At 36.0% G+C, this 27,746-nt stretch overlaps 1 protein-coding gene across 1 annotated transcript in view; it reads left to right on the forward strand.

Annotated features, from left to right (window-relative positions):
• Window positions 1-27,746, forward strand: part of ANO10 (anoctamin 10) — a 120,864-nt gene that overhangs the window by 55,549 nt on the left and 37,569 nt on the right. The window contains 1 exon segment of the mRNA XM_079301226.1: window positions 24,172-24,288. Within this exon segment, the coding sequence (XP_079157352.1) occupies window positions 24,172-24,288 (117 nt within the window).

The raw sequence follows: 27,746 nt of genomic DNA on the forward strand, positions 1-27,746 counted from the left end.
CAGCGATGCCTGAGATGTGTCATTTATAACTACCAGAGCAGCAAAACAAAACAGGCAGTCATTCCCAGGTGTACCAGGCTTCTTTTGTCTTTATGAAGGTACAGAGGGATAGTCAGTGTCCTAAATGTTTTTCCAAGATTAAAGTATGTAGGTGTTTGTGTTCTCCTTCAGCTGAGATTTTGAACACACCTCCCTTGCTTTGTTGTTTTCAAACCTGGGGCACTGCATTATCTTTTGAATACAAAGGCTGTCCCCACTGTTTGGTTATGCAACTGCTTTCATGACCTGTATGGCTGCTAGTCAGACTTGATTGACAATATTTCCTCTTAGACATGCTAGACAGGGATGCACAGAAGGCACTCTTAAAATTTAAAGTACTTTCTGATGCCAGCCTCAAGCACTTTGAAAAGGAAAAAAAAGGTCCCCATAGCATTAGTACTGTTCGTGGGAGAGGAGGTAAAACTGAAACAGTGTTTTGAAATATGAACTTCTAAAATTAAAATAGTTGCAGATGACTGACACCTGTACGCCCATATAAATTCCAAAAGAACTCATTAGATTATATCCCATACATGCATGTCTCTAGTGGTTTGTTCTGCCCTCTTTGGTGTTGTGAGACTTGTGTCATGAAACATCTGTAACTCATTATTAATAAAGACTATTTTCTGTTAAAAGCATGTCAAGAATTTATTTTCAGAAAGTCCTAGTATGTGTATTTACCTCTCCACCATGACAAAATGAAGTAAAAGGAGGCTGTAGGTCCTAACTATTGTGAGGAGTATTTTGGTTTCCTGGTAAGCACAAGATAATGATTCTAATGTAATTCTCCAGTGGAATAAAAGCTCATTTTCCTGCACCTTCTCTGAACAAAGCCCAGCCCCTCTTTTCACCCAATGCTATTCCAGCAGATTGTGATATTAGCTTTTGAACTGGTTTGAAATAATAATATCTTTTATAAAGAGAGTGTAATACTCTTATGCCCCAAATAATTCATTTGTATGGTTTCACTTCTATGAAAATCTATGAATTTGAACTTGATTACATCAAAGATAAAGGTTTTCATTCTGCTGCCAAAAAATGTTAGCAGACAGCTGCATACATACAGATCTTACTAATTTCAAAGATCAAGTGTGACATGAAGCCTTCAGTTGTAGTTTGGGACTACATCTCAAATGCAATACAATGGTAGGATGAGTATATGTATATGTGTGTTAACATAAGGTATTTCTATAGTTAGGAAAGATATATTGGAAGTACTATTTCTATGGGGGTTTTTTAACATTCTTTCCTATCTTCAAAATACAGAACTTCTTAGTTAATCAACTGTGAAGTGAATGTGTCCTGCAGGGCAGTATTTTACCTGAGAGGGCTGGTGAGCATTTTATGATGTTTGGACTATGAATTAAGCATTTCCCATCTAGTGCTCACTTAACCAGAACATCTGATCTCCTGAGTGCTGGCCATGAGTCCCTGGTCCTTGACTTCAGATTCATCAGTGCTTCCCTTCTTTAAAGATTTTAAAGTCCTGAAACATAAAATATAATTGTTGTTAAATTTAAAAAAATTAAATCCTCATTTCCCCCATTGATGGGATATTAATTTTTGTTTGGCTTTGCTAACCTGTGATTTTTGTGATATAGAACAAATAAATGATGATAATACATATAATGTCTAGTAGAGATTATGCTTTCAGTTTCTGATGAAATGAAATACTGACAGTTTAAATAGCTTGAGACATGCAGTGATTTATTTGTGAGCTTTCAGACCAGGGAAGACAGTGATTTCTTGAGAGGAAAAAGAGGCAAATTTGGTAAGGCATTTTACAAGGAAGGAAAAAGTGCTACCATTGCTTCAGAAGAGGCCCTGTCCTAAGCTGTAATTAATCCAGTAGCAGAAGCAATGAGATAGGAAATCAATTACAAAAAATAGCATGCAAAATAATGAGGTATTTGGTCCAGGATTCTCATCATTCTTGCTGATTGTCCATTTCCTGGAAAGTGTCACTGGTATGAATTCACTCACTGCCCCAGTTCCTTGAACTGAAAGGCAGATAAGGGTTGCAAACCAGCTGAATCAGTACTTGTGGATGGGATGTACCCCGTTGGTACATTGTGAGCTTGTGCTGTAATACCTTCTCACTAACTCCTGAAAAGGTAAAGATGAAGCTCTGATCTTCACTTACTTCAGATGAGCCTGTTCATTCTATCCTAAGTGATCAAAAGCTACTTTGTTTTTCTTATGATGTTACCGTGGATTGAGTTGCCTGAGCACAGAGGAATTTTTATTTGTTTTTATTTACTCCAGTGAACACAAGGTCAAAGGGACTGAAGCAGCTTCCAGTTATATTATGTAGTTCTAATTTGTGTAATAGTCTTTAAAAGAGTTTGCTTTGGTGGCTTTTTTTTTTTTTTTTAATGATAAATCAGATCATAAGCACCTGCAATTTTTAAAACAAGTAGGAAGAAAAATGCCTCTGTTCTCAGGTCCCTTAGAGAAGGATGAAAAATCTGAATTCCCTACAGATAGCCAGAATTTAAAAAGGGAAAATCCTTTAACCAAAAAGTATTAACTTCACTGGAGGAATAACTCAATATCTAAATTAGCAATAGACAAAATTATTCATTCTGTAATGAACAGGAAGAGGAAAATATTTGGGCTTTATAAGTGCTGTGGTAACCATGTTACAGTGACTTGTATAGCTGGTTAAGAAGTTTCCTTACTGTCTGCATTTTTTTTTTTAATTAAGAATTATCACTACTGAGGGAACATGTTTAGCTTTATCATTAAATGGGAAGTACCACATAACAAAATCATCCAGTTTCTTGTTTACTATCAAACACTGACAAAGTCTCAACAATTTGAATGTAGTTAAGTCTTATAGCTGAATCCAAATATCAAGTTAATGCTTCAAAAATTTTGTAAGTGAGAGCTTAAAACAGTTTATCAAAGAAATAAAATGCTAGAGCCTAGTTCCGTATACTGGGCATGATTTTTTTTGGTTTGGTTTGGTTTTTTGTTTGTTTGTTTGTTTGTTTTGTGTTGTTGTTGTTTTGTTTTGGGGTGGTTTTTTTGTTTTGTTTTGTTTTGTTTTTTTTGGTTGCTTTTTTGGTTTTTTTGTTTTTTGGTTTTTTTTTCCAAGGCTTTTGCTGTAATGCTGCAGTAGGAGAGAGTTGGTTTCTATCAAATTTTACAGTAAATTTAATCTGGGAAAACTAATTTTTTAAAAAATGATGATAATATGATTGCTGCATTATTACTAAAACATGATAAATTTTATTAGATTCTTCATCTGCTCATCAGTGTTGTCTTAGAAGTTTAATAAGTAAAGGACCTTTTAGAGCAAGCAGTTCAGTACTGAAATCTTGTGAGCATGATTGAATTTAAAAGTAAAGTATTTTCTGTTGGTTTTTTGAAACTTCATTAACCATGACATTAAAATGCTTCATAAGCAGCACAGTGAGTAAGACAGAATGTTGCACATTACTCTAATTCTGGTAAACTGGAAGGAGTGTTCAGTCTTCACAGTTTCAGTCTGCATTTGTGTATACCCAGATAACTTGCCCTTTTTTTAGCCTTCAGTAGTGTTTGTTCAAAATTAGGTAAGTGTGGTGGATAGCAAAATTATTTTTCAAGCTTTATATGTTTGAAAACTTGATATGTAACCAGATGTGAGTTTAGACTGGAAGAAAGCTTTTGTTTCTGAGAACATTCTGGTGTGATTCTACAGGAAGGCTGATGCTAGTAATTTGTTTTGCATCATCTGTTTTTCTGTCAAAATAATCACATTTATCTTTTCAGAATTAGATGTCATACCGAGTGAAGAGGAGAGCCTAGAATTACTGACTGCTGTTTATTGTAGAGATTAGGAGAGACAGAAAGGTGTTTACTCATTAGAAGAGTGTGATGGTTCACTGAGCTCCTTCCATCTCATAGGAATTCTGTCACACTTGGATAAAGCCATGGTTTGATTCATGTATAGTCACTGTAAACAGCATTACAGCTCTAGATTTTATCATCACCTGATGGTATGTTCATGTTCCTCTGAGAGAAAAACTGAATATGCAGCCACACTAAAGAGCAGGATTTTAAGGTGGCTTTGTACTTTTTCAGAAGTGATGCCTTCTTGATAGTACTATCCCTGAATTGTTTGTATGTGTCTGACATGAGTAAGGTTACATCTGGTTTTCATATGGTAGGGCATGTAGATCTTAAATGTATTTGTTGGGAACAGTGCACACATGAGAAAATGGGAGGTTTACTTCACTAAGCTGTACTTATTTTTTTCCTGTACCTGTAATTAAAAGTGAAATATTTTCATTAGCTCTTTTCTCCCCATCATACCCAAAATACATACTGAAGTCTTAAAGTAACTTAAATATAATTTATTTCTTAATTTGTTACAAACTGTAAAGCTTTTTTATTTCCTCATAATTTCATGCAAAATCGCAGATTTTTTTCTTTTAACTCTTCTGACCAATTAAATCTTTAGATTTTTTTTCTGCTGATTTGCAAATTTTCTTCACTGTGAATCTTATATTGTAAATGATAGATAACTTTGTTATATCATACAAACTAGCTTAAGAGCTCTTGTTATGGATGCCAATTATGGTAGTAATTCCAAATCTAGTGGAAATGGATAAGTGGGCCTGAGCCCAGACTATTTCTCCTTTATCTGTAAGATGCTTCTTTTCCTTTTTCATCATAGTATCCGCCACCAGAGAACCTTCCTGGAACTACTCAAAAGGAATTTCTTCTCTGCCTTGCACTTGAATGTAGGATGCATTTTCACCTGTTGTTTTCATTCTGTTCTTCTATATTTCTTTGCATATTTTTAGATATTTTGTTTGAGCTAAAATACGACCCTTTCTTGCAGGAAGGATCTTACTGTTGCTTTCTAATCCAGTATTCATTATCAGTCATCATTATCAGAAACTGAGCTGTGATGGAGAGAAATTCGGCCTAAACACACAGTCAAAATACTTGCATAAGAAAATAATTAAATGAGAAAATAAAATAAAGCTCTTTAAAGTTGTTTTATTCTTTGTATAATGAGCTTTCTGTTTTTAATTTTGCTGTGAAAATGAATTTATTTCTAAATTGTAATTGTTCCATTCTGCAAACAATAAGATGGCAATGTAGGTAAGAGTTTCATTTTCCAGCTGAATCTGTGTTCAGAGTTTTATTTGTGAAGTCTCCTAGAACACAATGAACTTTTTTTTTTCAAATGAGATCTGTGGTGTTAGGTAAGACAAAGAGGATGAAAGGAATAATTTTGTATTTCTGAAGTTAGTGGTAAAACCTCATGAGAAATCCTGGCCTCATTTACAAGAGTGCTGTACTATTGGCTTATTGACCTGAAGCACTTGAAATAACTGTCTTAAACATCTCATGCAGAGACTGGATTCTCCAGCTGAACTATCTGGGCATGAAGAAACAATGTTATAGCTAATAATATGCACATTTTAAAAAAGAAAAAAAGTAATTTTCAGCCTCAAGAACTAGAATAGTTCTAGAATTTTTAGGGCATGAGACTGATGTGCTGAAATAGCTCTGCATACAGGTTGTTGAAAAGATAATATAGAATTGTCATGAAATGGGCATCTATAGATTTCAGCATTTTAGTGTACCCTGCTCTTCTGATTCCCTGCACAGCACTGGGGAAGCAGATTAACCTCAATCTTTTCTTCATCAGGGAGAACAATTCGCTCTTTTATAACAGATGGTATCAATAGTTCAGTTTATGATGCAAGTTCTAAGTGATTTTATAATACTGTAATCCCTCTTCCAGCTTAAGAGATGGAGTAATATGCAATAACCCAGTAGGTAATCAAGAAACTGGCATTTGGGATTGCTGAAGACTAATGAAGCTTAAAATGTTTGCATTTGACTTGTTGATGGGAAATACTAAAATGGAAATACTGATGGCCAGAGGGCTTTAGCATTAAATAGACCTAAGTTTTCTGAAAAGGTATGAGACTCCTAATTTAATGTGTCATTAAAAGCACATTTGACTGCACATCTCCACTGGGAATTCTTAGAGTAGGGAGAATAGTTGGAAGTGTGTGGGTAGAACTACAAGTTACCTATTTTGATTTAGAATTCCTGGACTACATCTGACAAAAAAATTATCTCTGAACACCTACTTAGGAATTTCAGAATGCTGCTTTTACCCCAGTTGCCTTTGTTTCTTCTTTGTTTTTAATTAGAATTAATTTATTTTTATCTGGGTTTTGTTCCTGGAAGGTGGGCTTTTCTTTGTGTGTTTCTCTGTAATTTGAGGGAGATTTCTTCTGCTGTGTAAATGAGGAGTTGCTGGATGAGCAAAACCAAGGTTAAATACTTTCTGATGGGAGACATACTGGCATGATGAAAGCTCACTTGTCAACAAGAAAAGGAGCTGTTTGGGATGTGGTCAACAGCAGCTGAACATTAACCTTGCAGTGTGCCCAGGTGGCCAAGACCATTGCTGAGCATGCTGAGAGTATCAGCAATCGTGTGGCCAGCAGGACCAGGGCAGGGATTGTTCCTCTGTACTTAGCACTGGTGAGGCTGCACCTCAAATCCTGTGTTCACTTTTGGGACAGAAAGAACACTGAAGTGCTGGGGAGTCCAGGGAAGGCCAACAATGCTGGGGAGGGGTCTGGAGAGTGAGTTGAGTGAGGATTGTGTGAGAAGTGGCTGTGGAGCTGAGATTGTTTAGCCTGGAGAAAAGGAGGCAAGGAGAAAAGTGGGAACCTTCTTACTCTCTACAGCTGCAAAAGGAGGTTGTAGCAAGGTGGGAGTCAGTGTCTTCTCCTCAGTAAAAAGCAGTAAAACAGGAGGAAATTGCCTCAATTTGCTCCAGGGGAGGTTTAGATTGGATATGAGGAAAAATTTCTTCACTGAAAGGGTTGTTAGGCATTGGAACACGCTGCCCAGGGAAGTGGTTGAATCACCAATCCTTGGAGATATTTAAAAGACCTGTAGATGTGGCATGTAGGGGCATAATTTAATTATGAACTTTACTGTGCTGGGTTGACAGTTGGACTTGATGATCTTAGAAGTCTTCTCAAACCTAAACAATTCTATGTTCATTTCCTCAGCACTAGAGAAAGCTGCACAGCTGAATGGTGGTGAGAGAGACTCAGAAAGCTAAAGTAATCTTTGTTTTGGGAAAGGAAATAAATTCAGTAATTCTATTGTACATTAAGTGTATTATAATTTACAGAAGCTTGATATCAATGCATCTTTTCTGATTTTCTTTTGATGTTCATGTACAAATGTTTGGGATGTCCCAGATGATGAGTTAGTAAAGATGTAGCTTTGTGTGTTTGGGTTTTTTCCCAGCAGAAGTCAGAAATTAAGAAAAATGTTCATCTTGTGATAATCTAGTGTTAGCACAATACAGTAGTTTAAAAATAGTTGAGACTGAACACATCAAAGAGACATTGTCTAAAATATTCTCCAGTATTGTAGTCTCAGTATTCTTTACCTATGCAAAAATAGTTCACAGAATTTTCTGTAATAGTCTATATTTCTTATATAGGTTAGAGGTTTTCTGAAGTCTTTCTTTTTCTTATTAAAATACTGAATTTATTGCCATTAACACTGTATGGAAGCCCTGGAGAGATCAGCATTGTAAAATGTGAGACCTCTGCCTGTACCCATTCATGTAAATGAACCTATTAACTACACACTTCACAATCTAAGATAACTATTTTAGTAATTAGTAAGCACAACAGGCTAGGAACTGTACCTCATATTTCATAAGTTACATTGTTTTTAATGTTTCAAAATGACTTTTCTTCATAGAAGGGTTTTGGAGTATTTCTTCTATTCAAGCACTGTTGTGCTTATTTCTCTCCGAGTTCAACTGGTGAGGTTTTTATGGCATTTACTCTTAAAATCATACAAATTGGAAAGTGTCCCCTAACCTTTAACAATGTGAAAACTAGTATCTGTCTGAAGCCAGTTGCCTAGACTACTGTCGGGCCAAGGGGAATGTATAGACACCTGCAGAGAGTCATTGCTGCCTTCATTTGGAATGGAACAACATGCCATCTGGGGATATGGAACCTGCTAGCTTTGGCTATGCTTGATTTATTAGATAATTAAACTTAGATGAAAGAAAATCTCATACATGATTTTAATTTACTTTTGCTCAACAAAAAAGTCTTGATTCAACTTTTCATCTACTCTTTAATTTCAGGGTAATTATTATTAGTGCTTGTCTGTTTCAGTGACTCAAGTACTCGGACAAAGCATTAATATTGTATAGTAAGACAGAACTTATAAAATACAGGTGTCTGATTTCAAGCTTCTGCATGTAGGTACAAAAGTAGCATTGACCTGATTTTCAGAACTAGAGCACTGCTGGTTGTGCCAACAAAAATAGAGCATGCTGACACTTTCTCAGAAACTGGTTTTCAGCATATGATCTCCAAGCTTGTGCTCTGAGGTATGTGGTGATAGGGGATTGCTTTTCATTTTTCATTTCCAGAGCTATTGTCTGACTTAATAACATTTGTTACTCTAATCTGTGGAGGAAGACATGTTTGTTCTACTTTTAATCTGGCTCTGCCTCTCTGCTATGAGGCATACAGGGCTTTTTGTCATGTGAGCATCATGGCTAAATAAATTTTAACCAAAAAAAGGAAAAATTAGAGTTAAAGTTTTAAGAAGGAGATGAGCTCGTGCTTCACCATTCAGCAGTAATCTTTCATTTTTAATCATAAATCTGTGCCTTCTTGCTTGTCTTGTCATTGATCAAAACTGTGGTGTTTGGAGCAGGAGCTCAGACTGAATCATCAGTGTACATAGAGTGTGTGGAACTGAGGAATATGCAGGTATCTAGCTGGACTGAATTAAAATGGCCTTGCCCAAAACCTGATGAGGAATTTTATGTCAGCCATGCTGCCTTTATGGTCCCACCCATCTTCATGCAGCACACAGCCTACCCCTGCCTGCTGTGTGTGCTTAGGGAGAAGGCTGATGCTCCCAGATGGCTTTCCTCTGCCCTGAGGGAATGTTTTGCTGATGGACTACAAACAGCAAAGGCTATTTGCACTATTTAAGCTTAAGCAGAGTGAGTGAGCAAGGGACCTCAAGTCTACTCCCTCATGATTGGAAGCTGTGCTGGCAATCATTCAAGATAAAAACAAAGCTAGTATTCTTGAAAATGCTTTTAGTCAATTTATAAACCTTTTTCATGATGGAGTGTTGCTCAGTGATAAGCACTTTCAGATACAAGGCTTTACTTTGCAGGTGAATGTATAAAAGCAAAATTCATAAAGTAACTTTACTTTGTGTAAATTAGATCTATTATTCAGAAGATTGAAACAGAAGTTCATGCAGGTTATTGAAGAATAGATTGTCCACTGGGAAACATCTAAGTGCATACAAGGAAGAAATATGATGCACTACAGAGGGAGTGCACGTCTGTTCTGTCATCTCTCCTAGACCTGTTATTGACTGAGAGTTACAGCATGTGCATTTTAGATAGCAGACCTGGTTGGCATTTCTAACATATTAGTTGTAAGCTATTGAACATAAGTCTCATAGCAAGGGAAAAGAAAGAACATTAAAACAAGCCCAAAGCTTTGATTAGCATTGTGCTTTTTAATAACTTGTATTCAGATTGAAGTTTTTATTGGCAGAATTGGACTTTGCTGCTCCTGTTTGCACTCTGGAAAAATGCAGGGGATGCCTGATCTTTTTTCCCAGTGACACTGTCTAACCAAACTTACTTTCAAAAACTGTATATGAATGTTGTATGTCAAGAAAATATAGATTCAATTATTATATTTGAAGCAAATAATGTCTGTCTCTATTGCTTCTCTGCATTTAACAGAGACAAGTGCATTATGAAAAACAGGTATGTGTGTAATGTTACAAGCAGCACTGTATATTCAGAAAATTGTATGGTTTTAAATGAATCTCTTTTTAAAATGCTGCTGCTATACAAATATCTAGAAAGAGAAGATACATAACACTTGTAAACAACATGTGAGCCATCACCCTAGGTTTTCTATTTATAGCAGTTCCTTAATGATTGAATCTCTACCTTTCTTGCAGTGAACCTGCAAATAAATAGATACTACATGGTTACCATACCCTGTTTGGAATAGGCCAGGGTTGTTGTGTTGGGTGCAAACGATGGGTCTCATGCATCAGTCTTTTGGATTACACAGGAGTGGCATTTTAATTCTGTGAATGGCTATCTCCTCGTTCTTAATACCAGATACAGAACTGAGGGCTCCTGAGGCATAACACCTCAGGAGTTTTCGCCATGAGAAGAGTTATTAGAGTGTATTTCTAAAGGAAATATGTTGAGAACTGGTAGTGTGAATTACAGATTGATCAGAGAATCCCAGTAATTCATCCTATTAAACATATCCTGCCACTGATGGGGCAAAAAAAGACTCCTTTTACTGTCCAGCAGCAAGTTCACTTGGAGATAACAAGTTTGACAACATTCTAAAAGTATGAAGGAGAATTTAAATTAAAGTAAAGGTCAGCCATATATATTTAAGCTTTAAAAAAAATAAAGGACAAGAAAATTGATTTGGCCATGTGAAGATAAAATTGCTGGCATGGTGGGGAGTAAGAAGAAGGGAAAGAAATGGAGAGATGAACTTTTAACCCAACCAAAATAAATTCAATCTGTGTCCCTCAAATGCAAAGCACTGTCAGAAAAATTACCCTTACTAACAACCAAGCATGTCCTTAATGAGATCAAGGACTTAACCTCTGACAGAGTAACAAAGCACCTCTCCAATCAATACAACTGTATCTTGTTGTCTCTCTTTCTGTGTTACAGGATAATTAAGTAAACCTTTTCTGCAATGGCATTCTTTCCTTTAGAAATGATATTTTAGAATTCTAAAGCGTGTTTTATATTCACTTCAGGCAATGCAATTTGACAAAAATGCTCTTGCCATTTACATGGTTTTAAAGTCTAAGTATTCATCTCGGTAGGGTAATGATTCTGAAGAATGGCTTATATCTTCAGAAGTATCCAGGACACTAATGATCCTCAAATGTTTTTGTTTTGAACTGTATTACCTAATGCTTTTTGTTTGTGGGAGAGAAGTTAAGCAAAAATTAGTAAATGCAATGTGGAAAGATGCAAAAATTATTTAAAACAAAATAAACCCTTCCCCCCCAAAACAACGATAGAAAATTCAAATTTATGAAAATCTGAGCCAGAACAAAATAGGGTGCTGTGCATGTGCCATGTGTTCAGTGCTATAGTGTTTCAAATATAGTAACTGATTTTAAAAGATCAGGTATGCAGTTAAAAAAAAAAAAAAAAAAAAGCATTGCCTTTGTGATCATGTAAAACAGAAGCAGTACAGTGTTTGGAACTTTTCTAGTTAACATCTGACATCCCTGTGAATTCTGAAAACTATCTAGATACTTTTCAGATTTCAGGGCAATATGCTTGTTCCCATTGAAAGTAAACAAGGTCTAGCAAGCTAGTCTGCTGACTAGTAAAGGTACTATTTCTGGCTTGAGAGAACTTGGTATCTGTGGTGCTAAAATGCTTCATCATGAAAATGGATTTTAAATTGCTGTATACAGCAAAGTCTTTTTATCCAACCCAAACCCATCCAGTTTTATCAAAGAATAGTAATGTTCCCTTGGTTTGAAGGAAAAATTACTCAGTTTTATTACCATAATGCTTTTTGTCATGCTGGGAGGTCTTATTTTTGAATACTACTTGACTTAAATTTTTTTTTTTACTGTGTTTGAGACATACTTACACTTCTTTTCTGAGTAAAAATGCTGGATGAGACATTAGGAAAAAATGTAAATAGCAAAACTGATTTATGAGTCTGTTTGTTATCTGACATGACTTTAACCTTTTGCTTTGTGTTACAGTTTATTAAGCTAGAAGATAATTCCTTAACTGTTATGCCACAAAACCCCATATATCAAGTACTGACAGATCTCTCAAGCATTCCTGGAAAACTTCTCCCATTGTATTTTTTTAACCTTTTTGAGAATATGGGAAAAATATATTTTTTACACAAGGATGTGTATGTTTGGATTAACAAACAACACTTGGTCAAGGATATAAAAGGGAGAAAAAAAGATTAAATCTAGGCCAGGAGGTTTTAGATATTTCTACTCTGGAGTAACAGCTCAGGCAAGGCTCTCAACAAAGAAAATTTTGTTCATGTTTTGCCTGTTCACAGTGCTGTTGTTTTGCTTGTAATTCAGATTTGTGTAACTGTTGAGAGTCTGTTTGAATGAAAGATTTGAAATGTTGTGATCCTTCAGTGTTTTCACTTTTATAAACATGTTTCTTTTGTAGACATTAATTGCATTCATTAACCAGAACTGCCTAATTTTAGAGATGGACACCTGTCTTTGCACCACAGGATACATCTTGTCTCTTTTGAAGCCAGCAGGGTGTGGAGATGGTGAACTGGCTTACATTGCTGTTTGGGGTAGTGAAACTGGCAGAATGCTGGGGCACAGTCCACTCCAAGGCATGCTCTGTTTGCAGCAAGTCTTGCCCTTGTACACCAGCTTTGCTCAGTCTGTACATTCACATCCTTTTGCCTTTCTCTGTATGCTTCTCTCAGTTGTCCTGAAGAACTGTCCTTACCCACACTTAGCACAGAAAAGGAGCAGTAACTTGATTAATCTACAAACAGAAGGGAAGGCACTGCAGAACATTTTCATTTCTGGTGTTTTCTTAACTCAGAAAAGAAAGAGAATTACATTTCAGTCTGGTCACAAGGCAAATCAGTAAGGACAAATGGTCCCCAGATTCAGGAAGTAAATACCTGCTTTTCATCAGTCTCTGTGTGCAGACCCAGTACTGGTTCAAAACTCAAAGTCAGTGGGATACATACTTCTGTAACATCATTATCCTGCTTCACAGCAAGTCCAAGTCACCACTGCTAGAAGTTACTCCTGTGGTGAGCTAATGCCTCTTCACAGGCTTTTTCTCATTCCTGGGTTTTGAAGCTGAGTTTCTGTTGTTTTTGGTATCATGTTACATCTTTGAATTATTAGTAGCAGGCTTTCTAAAATCACAGGTAGAAGTGATTTCTTCCTGCAGTTCCTGGATTCACAGTCTCAAGACAGCATGGGTCATTCATGTGTGAAGTGTCTCCATTTTTCACCTGTCTCTGCTTGTGTGCATGTTGCACAAGGACCTGTTCCAATTTAGTTAGTAAGGTTCAGGATCTTGTCTGACATCTCAGTGTTACCAGTTTGAGATTCTTCAGGTATATTTCAGAGCCGTGTTCAAAATTGTTGCTTAATCAATTTTGAATTGAAAGTGTCCTTTTCAGCTGAGATAATTTCTGCCATAGAACAAGTCAGCTGCAGGTTTTTATGGTGATTATTCCTATGTGATAATGTTCCATAGCAACAAAGTGATGCCGAGCCCTTGCTGCAAGTTGGTCTTGCTCCAAATGGTTCTAAAATTCTAATTTAATCTGTAAATAGAGCTCCTTTTTTTTTTCCTTTTTTTTTTTTTTTTTTTTTTCCTTCTTTCAGCCTTGATCTTTGTAGGGAGATGAGAAGTTGTGCTCACTACCTGTTGTCAAAGCTCTTACCCCACTGAGATTAAATTGTTGCTTTTCTGTTCTGGCTGTAGTTCCAAAGGCCAAACTATCAGGCCTCAAAAGAAAACCTCTTAAATGGGTACATAAGTAAAAGTATTTGTTGTTGTATTGTAATATTTGCTGGTATTCTTTTCTCCTTGTACATCAGAGTTCAATTGACAACTTCTGTTTCAAATGTGAATTTTTTGAGATGGCACAAATGCCCACTGAATTTGCCAAGCTGTAAGCACTGGGTTATGCTGATATTTTTGGAAAGCAGTATGCACTGATGGAGCTATGTGTATCCCAGTGTACAGGAATTAATTGCTTGGTAATATTTGTGCTGGGATTCACATTCTGACTCACATTCTCAGCTGACAGAAGGACTTGATAGAATCACTGAGTGCTGCCAGTGTGTAGAGAATGGCTTGTTCTTCCTCTCTTGTGAAGAATAGACCTTTCCAAGGCCAGTTCATTCCTTAATGATACAAGCAGTTCTGGAAGTGTTTCTTAGACTGCTTTTACATGAGTGCAAAAAGTTAGCAGGTGTGTTACTGCTGCAAAACTTGATTACTTGCATATGACACAAAGAGTTCAGCATTAACTGCAGGATTTTGTCTCAAAAGTGAATTTGGCTCACAGTTAAAGATTCTCTTTTTGTCAGCTTAAATAAACCAATTACATTCCCAAGAAGCTGAAGCAGGCCAGTTGCAGGGATCTGCCATGGCCATAAAAGCTGATATGAGAATTGCATGGCTAGCTTCCAGCAGCTTTGAAGAAATCTTTTTATAGCTAGGGCAGGTAATGGTGTTCCAAAACAGAGAAAATGGTGTGTAATTTTATGAATACCCATCCAGAGAAAAGACAGATAAAGAGGGTTTGAGGAGGATGTATAGGTCTTTTTTTTTTTTTTTTTTTAAAGATACAGTTTTAATGAAAGCTTTTTAGGAGTTGGCAGCATATCCAAACACCTGCTGCAATGTTTAATTAAAATACTCCAGCTGAATGGAAAGCTTTCGTCCTGACCTTTATAAAAAGGAAAGGATTATTTGACTTCGCATAGTTTTGACAAAAAAGCCCCTTACTTTCTACAGGAACAAATCCAGGTGATGAATTCCCAATATGAAAAATAGTCAGTTGTGATTTTTTCCTCCACAGTTCTTTCAGATTAGCTCGTCTTATTGGACCCTATTCAGTTAATTTGTTTTGATTAAAGTTGCACAGGAATAGAGACGACAATTAATCTGCAGCTTAGAGTGTGATATATTGCAATACCATTTGTTTAGTCTCTGATGAGTCATGCCTGTGACATTTTGTTTATTATTTAACATTACTTGATTCACCTTTTGGTCCAGATTAAAGAATGTGCCTTGTCCTACAGAATTTGCTTACAGCTTTTAACAGAAGTAAAGCAAAGCAAAATGCTTAGAACAGGGTGAATGCAATTCAGTAGGAAGAAAGCTGTGCATTGCACTAAAATCTTGACTCATTCAGTGAAGATGCATTGGAAGTGTGGTGAAACGCTATGTTTTGTTTAAAATGTGTTTATTCAGTCATGATTCTTTATTTATCTTGGTGTTGGGAGGCAAAGAGATTTTTCACTAGGATGAATGTTTTTGTGAGTCAGCTTTGAAAGCTTCCTATGACTGTTACATGTAAAGCCAGGGAGTTGTAAGAGAAATAAGCAAATAGCTGTAAATACAGTGCATCTAGTTGGAGGACTTGTTACTCACAGTTAAAAGATAGTGTGTATCATCTTGAAGAATGACTGGCTGATACTTCACTCTTAAAACTAAATACCAATTCCGGGCTTTTTTGTTTCTTGCTGTCAAGGTGACAGAACATCAATTTAAATGTTTAAAATAGTTTGAATTCTAATGTACGTGCAACATCACCTCTTCCATCACCTGTTCATAAACTGGGGAAAAAAAAGTCAGATGAGTCTAATTTTCTTTCAGTTTTCAGAACCATCCCAGAGTTTTGAGGTTCTGTGAGATTGAAGTATAGTGGATTTGCTTTCATATGTGTACATTTTGGTATCTTTGCTGAATCTGTCCACAGCTCAGTTGGAAGTTTTGTATTTGTTCACTTTGGCTTGGAGTAGGACAAATGAGGTTTGGTTGAAGCAGGAATGAAAAATTCCTAAAATCTGTGATGTTTGCAGTAAGTGACAAAACATTCTGTTTATTACTGAACTACCAGTAGTTTTAAAACCCTGGCAAAAACCTTCATATCTCCTTACTAATCACAGGTCATCTAGTCAGGCAACCAAGGAGGAATTTCTGAGCCCTGGTGAACAGAATTCCTTACAATGCATAAGTACAGTGACTCATGCCATAATTTCCTTGTATCTTTTTTCATAGAGAAAAATGTATGACTTAAATGTGGAAAGAAGTATAAGTTTTGCAGATTAATAGAAAATGGCAATTTCCCCCCCTTCTTTGATGTGGAACATTAGGGCATTTTGACAATAAACTGTACCTCTCAGTATGGGAGCCAATATGTAATATTAGCAATCAGCTAAGAGGCACCTTCATGTGGCTTGTATTAATCATGCTGTCAATTTTAATTCCATGAGCATCCTTCTTTCCACTTTTCACTTAGAATTTATCTCAGAGCATGATCAAAGCTCTGCTGTTCATTACATTCAACATTAGCTAATTTGGCTTTTGGCAACTCTCATCTCAGTTTCTATTAAATGCTGGCCATAAATTGAGATAAGCATTGTGCCAAAACATTTCAGGATTACCTAATGGTAACATAGGGATTGGTGTATTATCATGCCAGTTTGAAGAACTGTTGGGTTACTGCAAGATTAACCATTAGCAGATACTTAAAACCTCCAAGACAAATTTACGCCCATAGTGATTTTTTCATGTCTTCTGAATTGATTACAGGATTAAACAAATGTGAGAAAAATCTTGTTCCTGTAACATGTCTAAAACATGTCGTTTGTTTATTCTGTAGTTTTATAGAGGCTTTTATACAGACAGTTTTGCAAATGTGCTGTATCATAAAATATTTTGGGTCATAATATGCTGTGTTTATACAATAAGATTATTAGGGCAACTGTTTTTTCCCAAGCTGCAGTCAGTTAGGAGTCTGTGTAGAAGACTGATACCAGAAGATCTTTTATGCAGAATTTTTTTCTTTCAACAGGTATTTCTAGAACATGCTGAATCCTTAATTTGTAATGATAGATACAAAAATGGCAATTTCCCTGGAGAGGGGGAAATGCTGCTTGGGTGTGTAAGTAAAACACCTCTCTACTAGCACTTGGCCCTCTTTTTTTCATACCTCAGTCTTGAAGTGATCTAACGGTAGGCTTAAACTCCCATGTAAAAAAATCTATAAAAAGCCTTGAATAGATATGCAAATGGTGGGAAGTAATAAATTAGTGACTTTTTTTCAGTGCCAAGTAAATTGGTGTCAAAATTTCTATAGATTTTGGGCTGCCTCGTATCTTAATTGTTATTATTGGAGAAAATTACAGAGAACAGTTGGGCTTCTCAATATTTTCAAAAAGTCTAATAAAACTAGCTAATGCTTCAGTTCATTGCTGTCTGAATATGATAAGTAACAACTGTGGATTAAACACTAGTAAAAATAAGTTATAAATAATTTGAAAATTTGTTTTAAAAGAATATTAAATTACTAGAAAGCATAATGGTGCCATAAGACAGAAAAATGGTCACAATTATATAACTGACCAGAATACTTGTACTTTGGAGTTTATTAGAATATCTTTGGATGGAATATTTATTTAATTGACTTCCCCTGATTTAATAAATATTTGTTTATTTGATTGACTTATGTTTAAATTTGTATCTGGTTTAAATACTTTCTAAGGCTTTTCAAAAGCAGAACTAAGTTTCAGAAATAGGACTGGCTTCCTATGCTTGCATTCCAATCAGTCTTGTAGAGATCTTTTTGAAAACAGAAGGAGAGTACAAAAATATGTAAGGGCAGAAGAGACCAGCTTCCTCACTAGGAGATGATGTTTTCAGTATTTTATTTTTTGCTTTGCTTAGCTCATTGCTTCTGCAGTTGCTTCCTGGAAATATGAGCAAAGAATCTGTTTCTTTAGAGATTATCTTAACTTTTTCTTTTTTCTGTTTGCTTAAAAAACCCCTTTCTTGTTGTCTTACATGTTAGTCTCTTGCTCAGGAGTGCTGGCCTGGAAATGCCTTTTTTGTTTGTTTGCTTGTTTGTTTTCATTTTGATAGTATATGAAGCAGTTGTAGTATTCAGAATAAATTTGCTTCTTCCAAGAGAAACCAACTCAGTAGTCTAGAGGCATAAGACAAAGACTTATCTGGAAAGGGATGAGTTTCAGTGCTTCCAGATGCCAGATCTGTTAAAATGAACCTGATTCTCATGATGCAGATTAATACTTACAGTTGAAATATACCTCAAAACTGCATATTAAAGCCTGGTATCTTTTTCAGTATAGATTTATACTTGTGACATTTTACAGTGGTTTGGTAGTAAAAATACAGACCAGAATTTCTGCACTACCTGAAACAGTTTCTGAGGTGTAAAGCAAGGAGGTGCCATGCAAGCTGGCATTCTTCCATTCAAACTTGTGAATTTAGTACATGTTACATTCTAAGGAAAAAAAAGCATTGTGATTCAGGCATTCAATTTTAAGATCCAGATTCAGCAAATGACTTGGGCATTTTCAGGCTTAAATGTTTTCCTGAATCTAAATATATTCATAAATATGCTTAAAACCAAGCATAAGTTTAAGTACTTTGCTGAGTGGGTCTAGGTTTCAGATGTTCTGGTGCAGTCAGCAGAAGATGGGTGATGTGCTCCTGCCCTTCTGACAGTCTGTGGAACATTCTGGCAGAAATGGAGCTGCCAGGCTTCCTTGGGCAGCCTTTGTGTGTGTGTGCTCAGGATCTGAGAGAAGGAAGTGGTTGTTCTGTTACAGATGATAAATGGACTGGGTAATGCTGTCTGCTCACGCTCCCCAACACGTTTTGTAATAAACTTCTGCTCACTTGCATCTACCTCAGCCACGTTGTAATGGGACAGGCTGAAACTCCCTGCTGGACAGGCTCTGTGAAGTTTGGAGTTTCGAGGTTTTGTACTTAAAATAAATGCCTTCCACCTTTTATGAAAGTTGAAGATCTATAGGTAAAGAAATAAATATGAGCTATTTATAAATATATAAAATTAGATGATTGCTGTGTTCAGGCATTGCATCTGTGCTCTGAGGTAGCAGTGTGCAGGCTGACAGAAGTTTCTCTCTGATCTAAAGAAATCTTCTATTAGAAAACTGTCCCAACTTGGTAAAAATACATGCTTATGAAATATCTCTGGTTTATGTGCTTTGTTGTGTCTTCAAGAAGCACATCAGGTGTAAGAACATGAGCTTTTCACCTGTACTGAGCATACTCCAGTTGAGAACTAAGACACATTTCACTGTGCTGGAGTGGCAAGAGGCATTGGATCTGAGGCAGGAAGGCTGCACTTCAGTCCTAGTGTTTGGTTTCCTGGAGTTTCAGCAGGGAGGAGGCTGAAATGAAGGAGAAATGGAATATGCTGCTTTGGGAATAAATAAATAGGGTAGATGGATCTTACAGATTGTGGCAGGTGTTAGGATTGTGGATGTTTCTGGAAGAGAAGGTTAATGGGAGAGGTGAAGAAGCCCTGACATAGATCCATTATATAGTAACTTTTCCCATCCCCCAGGATTTGAAGTTTTGAAAGAAAAGTTCCCTAAAAATATATGGGGTATGTGATTTTTAAAAGCAGCATTTATTGGGGTAGTAGAAGAAAGGCCCCTTTTAAAGTCCCTCAGCTGTGATAATTCTGTCCCATTAGGAAGGCACTATTGAAGCCAGTTCAGTCTACAGGAGGGAAAGAAGGTTTGGTCATACTTTCTTCTTATGTATATTGCAGAAATGTTTGCTCATAAATCTATTGATGTCTATTAAAGACAGTTTAATTTAATTGAACTTCCTGAGCTTTATGAAAATTTTTCTTTGCCTGTATTGCTCCCTTGACAGAATTATTTTTCACTTTCCTCCTGCCTTTTTTTCTCCGCTGAGAAAGATGCAAGACCCAGAAGACTGAAAATTGTTGCCACTAAAAGACAGCATTTGGTTTGGTGGGTTTTTTGTTTTGTTTTTGTTATGTTTTGGTGGGGCTTTTTTGCTTTTTTGTTTTTTAGGGTTTTTTTGTTTTGGTTTGGGTTTTTTTGAGTTTTTTTTGTTTTTTATGGGTTTTTTTTGGGGTTTTTTGTGTTTCTTAGTATTTGAACTTAGCTTATTTTAATGTCAGAATACTGTGATTTGGAGTCCTAGCAAGGAAGCTAATGATCTCCCTGCCTTCTGCTCTGATAGCAACATGATTCTCCAGTGATGCTTTCCTTTGACAAAGGTCAGCAGAGGACAGAGGTTCCAAGTTAGGTGCCATTCTCAGGTGTTGGCTTTTACAGAGTTAATAACCAGAGACCATCCTGCTTCAGAGTATGGACTGGTTCTAGGATGGACTAGGCCTAGATTTCTGGTTTTAATTGAAAGTTTCTATGAATAGTACATTACAAAATAGGCTTTTGATGCAAAATTTTGATAATGTCTCCCCAAGCTGATGTTTGACATGCACTTTATCAGCTAACCACCAACACTGCTACTGCTGTGTTCTGTTTTTCCTTTCTTTTTTTTCTTCAGTTGAGTAGATTTTGTCAGGAATTGCTGTGGTAAAACCACTATAGAAATCAAATTAGCTGTTCATAATTTCAGGAATTTAACCCTACTTTGCAGTTTCTGTTTTAGAAGAGGTGGGGTTGGGGTCTCACTGCTCCAGTCACAGTTGCTGCTTCTGCTCTTGTCGGTGGCTTTGCAGAACAGAATAGTTCTTCTGGCTCTCCAAGCACCTGGCACAGGACCACAAGGGTTTGATGGCACTGCATTTATCAGGGGGAAGAGATTCAGTGCTGCTTGTGTGCTCACTTGGCACATTGCAAAATAAGAGGAGACTGCTGTTGGCACTGGAGAGCTTCCAGCTTGTGGGAATGTTACCCCAGGTTTTGCTCGCAGTGGAATAGTCCTCTTGTAATCATGAAGGGCATGTTCTTGGAAACAACACTGCCTTTTAATGGTTGCAGCTTGAAATAATGGTTGGGTCTGTGACCTGATTTCAACAACAACAACAACAACAACAACAAAAAAAAAAAACAAAAAAAACCAAAAAAACAAAAAAAACCCAACCAAAATAAAACCTAAAACCCAGCTCTATTAAGAAATTTTTAATATTGAACAAATACATTTACACTAGTGTACCAAATTTGGATAAACTTTAGTATTTCAATTTTATAACATATTCATACTAGTGTTAATGTAATGAAAGCAAATCTTGTTGTTTTCTGGTGATTTATACTATACTCCTAAGAGTATTTTACTGTACTATACTCCTAAGAGATTTATACAATACTCCATTTCTTTTTTGAAATTTTTTTCATTTAAAAAATCAGTATGACAATGTGACTGATATAATGAACTTAACTACTCAACTCCCTACTTTTTCCTTCAGTTTCTCTCGGATAACTACTTACATTTCCTTTATCAAGTTGCAATTTCAAAATGAATGTAAACTGTTAATAAAATAGATCCATTTATTTTCAAGAGGTTTTATGGATCACATGACCCAGGTTCATAATTTCTGCCTGGACAGTTTTATTAATACTGTTCCAAATTTGCAAATAAGAACAACTGGAAAAGTTATCCAAGGGAGGTTGTTTATCTGATGTCTTTTTTCAGGTTCATGGGAGTTATGAGGTGGGCTTGTACTCAATTTGCAGTCTGTTAAGTCCAATGTGTTTTCTGAAGTCACAGGTCTTGCACACAGGGACATCCCCCACAGTCTGGACACTTTATGACTGGTAAAGCTTTGTTTTCGTGGAGGAAAAAGGACATTAAAATCCATGCAGGGGAGTAAACCAAAGCTCTATCTAATCCTGTAATTCTATTTTTTTTTTTCCCTGCAAAAGCTCTAAGTGAATACCTAGGAAAGACATGACAGTGAGGCAGGCCCACATCTGTACTCCAACTTTTGATCCCTCTCTGGCTTGAAGACTGAGTCAGAGGTTTTGCCTTTGTGTTTAAGACTGTAACCTTGTGTTTGTTGGCTGAGTTGTGCTAGGATGAAAACTAATTTCTGACAAGCAGCCAGGTTAGTTAATGTTGCAATGAAACTCATCACATAGTAAAGCAATTAAAACACACTGCCCTTCTAAATTTGTTTAAAAAGATACAGTGTTTTCCAGGATTAACTGCTGTATTTTTGTTGGGTTTTATTGTAGTTTCCCTAGATGTCTCTTCTATTCCTTTCTCACCTGTATCAAAAATGGGAAAAACTTAGTCTCTATCCTCCATAGTATTATTTACATTTCCTAGAAATTATTAGTTGTATTTTCTTAAAGGCTGTTTGAATTTGGAACTACTTTGAAGTCTCTGTGTAAAGTTACTCGCTTGGTTTATGGTTTCAAACCTCCTCAAGAGACAGAATAATTATAGTAGCAAACTCTGGTTTTCACTCCTTAATACGATTTAAAAAATACAATTTTTTTTTGTTGAGCAATGTGAGATGAACATTATTGCAAAGAACTTTGGGCATTGAGAAGTGACACTCTGTGATGCTGAGTCTGCTTTTAACTGTCCATTGTAATTTTCCAGATAAATACCCTTCTCCAAATGCCTCAGTTTTTGTTAATTCTGTCTTAAGTATAAGATTTTTAGCCCAATTCTGTTATTTAGTTTTGAGGAATTCCCAATCTGATCTCTTTGTTTTTATACTTACATACTAAAATTCTATCTGTGGATTAGTTACTCCTCTTCAGCCTGTGATTGCTTATGACTCTAGTCTGCATAGGAATATTGTTTGTCTTGTTCAATTATTGTCTTCAACATTTTACCTTTTTTAATTTAAGAGATTCCTCCAAAGCTGGCTCTGATAATACATGTTTTATTGCTGTGTGTTTCTAGCATAAACCAACATTATTTGCTATCATTTTCTTTTCTGAAGAAAATTTTCTTAGTAGCAGATGATATTAACTAGAGGGGGAAAAGAAAATCTAAGTGGGTGAGAGAATGTTATATTTAAATAAAGTGGTATTAACCATTGCATTACACAGCAATCATTGCCAATTGCTTCATTAACCTTTTAGTCTGTGTTTTGATTGTGTCAATTTTCAGTCTTCCTTTCACCTCTTTAAGGAAATATTATTCATTTTAATATTTGTTTCCTAGACCTACTAAGTTTTTCAATACATTTTAAGAAATATTTTAATGTATGGCTCTTTGTCATTGTTCTTCTGTTACCATAATCTGACTTTTTACTTTAACTGTTATATATTAGCTTGTTTAGAGTTTCACCACAGCTACTGTGAAGTCTATAGTGTTTTTGTTAGCTTCTTGCCTGTGTAATACCAGAATCTGAGGGATTTTTGGTCTTTTAGGTTGTATTCATGTGCCCAAGTCCATCAAGATCATACAGTTCAGCAAAACGGTATTTCAGAGAGGAATGCAGCTCTGCTTCATTTTATATTAAAAAAAATCAGGGCAATTTGGGAAGTAGCTTGGATGTGGTATCTAAATTTAAGCACCTTCATGAGTATTATCATGGCAGTGTAAGAATGTGCTTGAAATTAAGCACATATATTTGAGTGTTGCCTTATCTTGGTCAGGGCTTTCTCAGCTAGGAGCAAGTTCCTGCTTATGGATATGCAGCATACTGTCAGCTCAGGCCTTGATAGAAGAAGATTCATTATTTAGATTGCACTTGACGTAAATGAAGAAACAAAACTACTGACTTGGCAGTTTGGCACTTGCTTTTTGTGAGATAGTGCATATTTAAGTGAAATTTAAAGACTGTTCAGTGACTAGGTTCAACAGAACTTTGTGACTGTTTTCTCTTAAATAAGATTATAAAGTTTTGCAATAAATCATGACTAATTTGACATCTTATACATGGAATGTATTTCCTGAAAAGTTTCTGTTCATGAGTGTGCCACTTCTTAAAGGATTATATTTTACTTAGTTTTGTTCTCTTCTGATGCTCTCAGGAATGTTTTTGCATTTTGGTAACTCCTCTAATGCATAAATTCTGTGTTTATTCATATCTATTGCAATAGCTTGTTTCATTTGTATTATAACATACATATATGTGGGCGTGCACATATGTATGTTGTTATAATTTAATCTGATATGTATTTGTATATATATTTCCATAAATGTAAAAAATTCACTCTGAAATTGTATATCTGGGTGCAGTATATAATATATTCAATTCCTATGCACCAATAATGCATTTTAAAAGCTATTATTTTATCTGGAATCACAAATGCAAAATTCAGTTACAATGTTATAGTATACAGTTAAAATAGGATTACTCTGAAAATAAGGCAGACTATCTCTGTTTAGATTCAAATTAGGAATGACTGCAAACAGAAAAAATATGAAGTAGCTGAGACCTAATGTGGTTATAGTAAGCTGTGTTGTATGTGTCACAAGAAATCATTGTTTATACTACTATTACTAAAATTTAGAAATAGTATGCTGTTTTCTCCATGCTTCAGACTCTATAAAACAACATTTTTCTTTTTCCTTTTTTTTCACAGCACTTGCTACTAGCAATAAAGTTTATCATGGCGTTTGTAATTCCTGATAAACCAAGAGAAATCCAGATGAAACTCGCCAAATTGGAATTTGAATCTTTAGAGGCTCTTAAACAACAGGTAAGAGCATTTCAGATGCAGCTTCATTTTCTCTTAATCCATCGTTGCTTAAGAAGTGGAACTGAGAGCTTTAACCTATTTATCTGTCCTTTCAACCCACCAATGTATGCAAATCCACACCAGAAAAATAATTTGTCCTTTCAGACAGCTTTAAATTCCTGGTGTGACTGGTAATGTAGCACCTTATAATGTCTGTTCTACTTGTGTGTGCACACATACTTTCTTTATATTTGTCACTTTTAAAGGACTTTGGGCTCTATTAAACCTCATTTCATCCCCTGGAGATATTTATTATTACAACACCAGAATTTCTTTCATTTCTGAAATACCATCACAAGTAAAGATTTGTCTCAGCTGTAGTATTAGTCAGAAATTGTAAACAGTCTGAACATGTTTGAAATAATTGTGTTGAGAAGTATATACATGTGAGGAAATTGTAATGTTGCCTTATTTTAATGTCCATACACTATCCTGATTTTATTGTGTAAAAAGGTATATTCTGCAGTATACTTAACAAACATTCCAAAACATTTAGGAAAATAAGGAGCTAGAGTATTTTACTGAAAATTTCTATTTTAACCAATGGTTCTGTAGGGTTGGTGGTGGAGATCACAAGAGATGAAGAGTTGCATGGGATTAGCTTCAGTAGGATACAGAGATTCTTCAGGGCTGGTTTTGCAATCTTTTTGCATTCTCTAGGAGTGTCTGACTGTACAATGGTAGATAAGATTTCTAAGCTATTTTATATGTAAGAAAACAATTAAACTAAGAATGAAAACTCGAGCATTGAGCTGAGGAGACTGATTTCCCTATTTTTTGCAGTTTTAGATATTTTCACACTGTAGAGCATGGGTTTACACAAACATGTTATTTGTGTGCTCAACATGCACTTGTGTGAGCTCCTCTATACTATCTCTTATGTGTATAAAATGGAAGGTTATTTTTTAAAGAATCTACTGTAGCTGCTTGTGACAAAATGATCTCTTGATTCTGAGCAAACTGAGTCTGTAAACCATACACTGCCTTTTGTAGTTAAAATCCCACAGTTTTGTGTGATACTAGAACATCACAATTGAGGTCAGTCCTGTCTTTCTTAATCAGCCCTAACAAACAAAATCCAAATTACAGTCGTATCTGATGCCTGATAGTTTTGTTTTGCTTTTCTCTAGTAGGTCAACATGAAGCTACCAGGACCTGGCCAGGAATCTCATGGGGTTTTTAGATAATATTAAAAGGAACAGGACTGCCTTTCTATTTCAGCTGTTCTTTCTCTGTTTGCATTTTGTAGACAGTCAAAACCAGGTCACCCACTGGAAAGCTAAGGTCAAGTGAAATAGTCACCTTTGGTCACAATGTTCCACCTGGAATAAATAGAGAGTTTCTTTCAGTGTGTGTGTGCATGTCAGCAGTTAGGTCTTCATCTCCTATCCTAGCATCTGTGCCTTCTTACAGTAATATATGCCTGATTCCCAGTTTTTCAGAGTTGCTTCATTAATTCAGTGGCAAAAAGTTAGTCTGAATTTAAGCAAAAACCAGAAGCCTGGCCTAGTTCTCACCTATACTTTCAGACTTCCTAAAGAGTCTAGGAAGAGTATTGGCTGAGTTTCAAGTGCCTTGATAAGTAGTTTAAATGCAAGTATATGTCATCACCTTTTTAGATTTCCTCTGATTGATACTGTGCTATGTATGCCACAGACATGTAGGTATTTGGGCTTTTTTCCTTGTTCTTTAGAGTGAAAAATATCTGCATCTAAAAGTAGTACATTGGCGCTACAAAAAGAGACCAAAACATTTATTTCAGAAGCACATTTTCTATTTCTTCCTCTTGTTACTGAGTGCCAGCATGGTAATTTATGCTGTATATCTTACTTTCAAGCAAAAAATAAGAGTAACAGAATCCCCCAAACCATGTATTTAAAACAACAGGCATAAATATCTGAGGTAAATATCCTATGGGATCAAATGTTATGGAGAAATTGTTTTGTATACTTTTGTGCAAGTATGCATCACATTCCTTTCTTGATGCTATCCAGACATGCATTCCATTGTGTTTTACCATATAATCTTTTAGAGTGCTGCTGTCTTGGGATGTAGCTATTAGAGGGTATTAACAGTGCCACACTGTAAATCTCTGAGATGCTGAAGGAGATTATTAGGCTCTGTATACAGTGCATGGAGAGAAGATCTCCTAATACAGCTGCTTTGAACAATTGTATTGATTGTGCTTGGGATCCTTAACTTTAGGCAGTGGGAGTACCTTTACATTTTCATTAATGCTAAGCTAATTGCTTTTTAACATGGTACAGTGGGACTGTTGCTATTCTGTGTTCAAATCAATTTGAAGACTTGAGTGTCTATTAGAAAGGGATTTTAGGGAATAGAGTGTCTCAGCTCTCTAATAGACATGAATAGTCATCATTAGAGCTTGTTAAAAAAACCCTTCTATGTGCTGAAAAATGCCATTTAAAAAAAGGAAGTAATTTTATATTGGGATATCAATCTTGTTTTGAAGTTCTCAAAAACTTTAGGGAAGGTTTTTAGGAGCTCCTGAAATGTTTCTTTGAAACATTTCTTTACATATTTTGTATTAAGACTGTTGAAAAGGAATAGACTGCTGAATGGATTGAAAAATGTGATTTATTTTGAAAAAGACTTCGTTATGATACAGTCCTAGTATCATAACAAAGTTTTTTAATGTAACTCAATACAATATGCGTTAATCTTTCTGAATCCAGTTTGGAGAATGTGCTGCAGCTGTAGATTTTGCTTCAAATTTCTCTAGTATCCTTCAATGTAAATAATGATAGAGGAGGCTGGTTAGATTATTTTGGGGGGGAACTGGGGCAGAGAATAAATTAATGTGAACTTTATTGTAGAGGACTAAGGAGATTATGGATTAAGCTTCTTGGAAGAGGTGCAGGAGGACTCCTTTCACACTCCCTGAAGTGTTGTCAGGTTCTTTGTTGCCTTGGAAAGAAACCTGGATAATGGGCAGCTAGAAGTGGGTATTGTCTGCTGCCAGGGTGATGGGCCCTTTTGTAGTGAGTGTCAGGATCCTTCCTGGGAAAGGAGCCATTGGGTCAAGGGGAGTGAGGTGCCTGAGATTCTCCTTGCATTTTTGCAGTACTCTGCTCTGTTGCATGTGCTTGCTACAAGTGCAGAAGCATGCCATGCTCTTTGGTCTAGTTCCTGTTTTAGGGAATACTAAGTATAGATGTGCTTGCAGGCAGCATGGGAACAGTCAGTTAATTCTCCAGTGGTTCAAGAACCACCACTGCATACATTGTACATGGAAATAATGATGCAAAATGTGTGTGAGGTCACTGTCTAGCATTTTCAGGGCAGTGACAATAAAAGCTTCACTAATAAATACTTCAGCTTCTGGATGGATCAAAGCTTAATGAGTAAAGAAAAAGCCATCATGGTTGGAGTTGAGTCAGCATATATCCTTATGAAAG

Source organism: Erithacus rubecula, assembly GCF_903797595.1.
Source record: "Erithacus rubecula genome assembly, chromosome: 3".
Lineage (NCBI taxonomy): Eukaryota > Metazoa > Chordata > Aves > Passeriformes > Muscicapidae > Erithacus > Erithacus rubecula.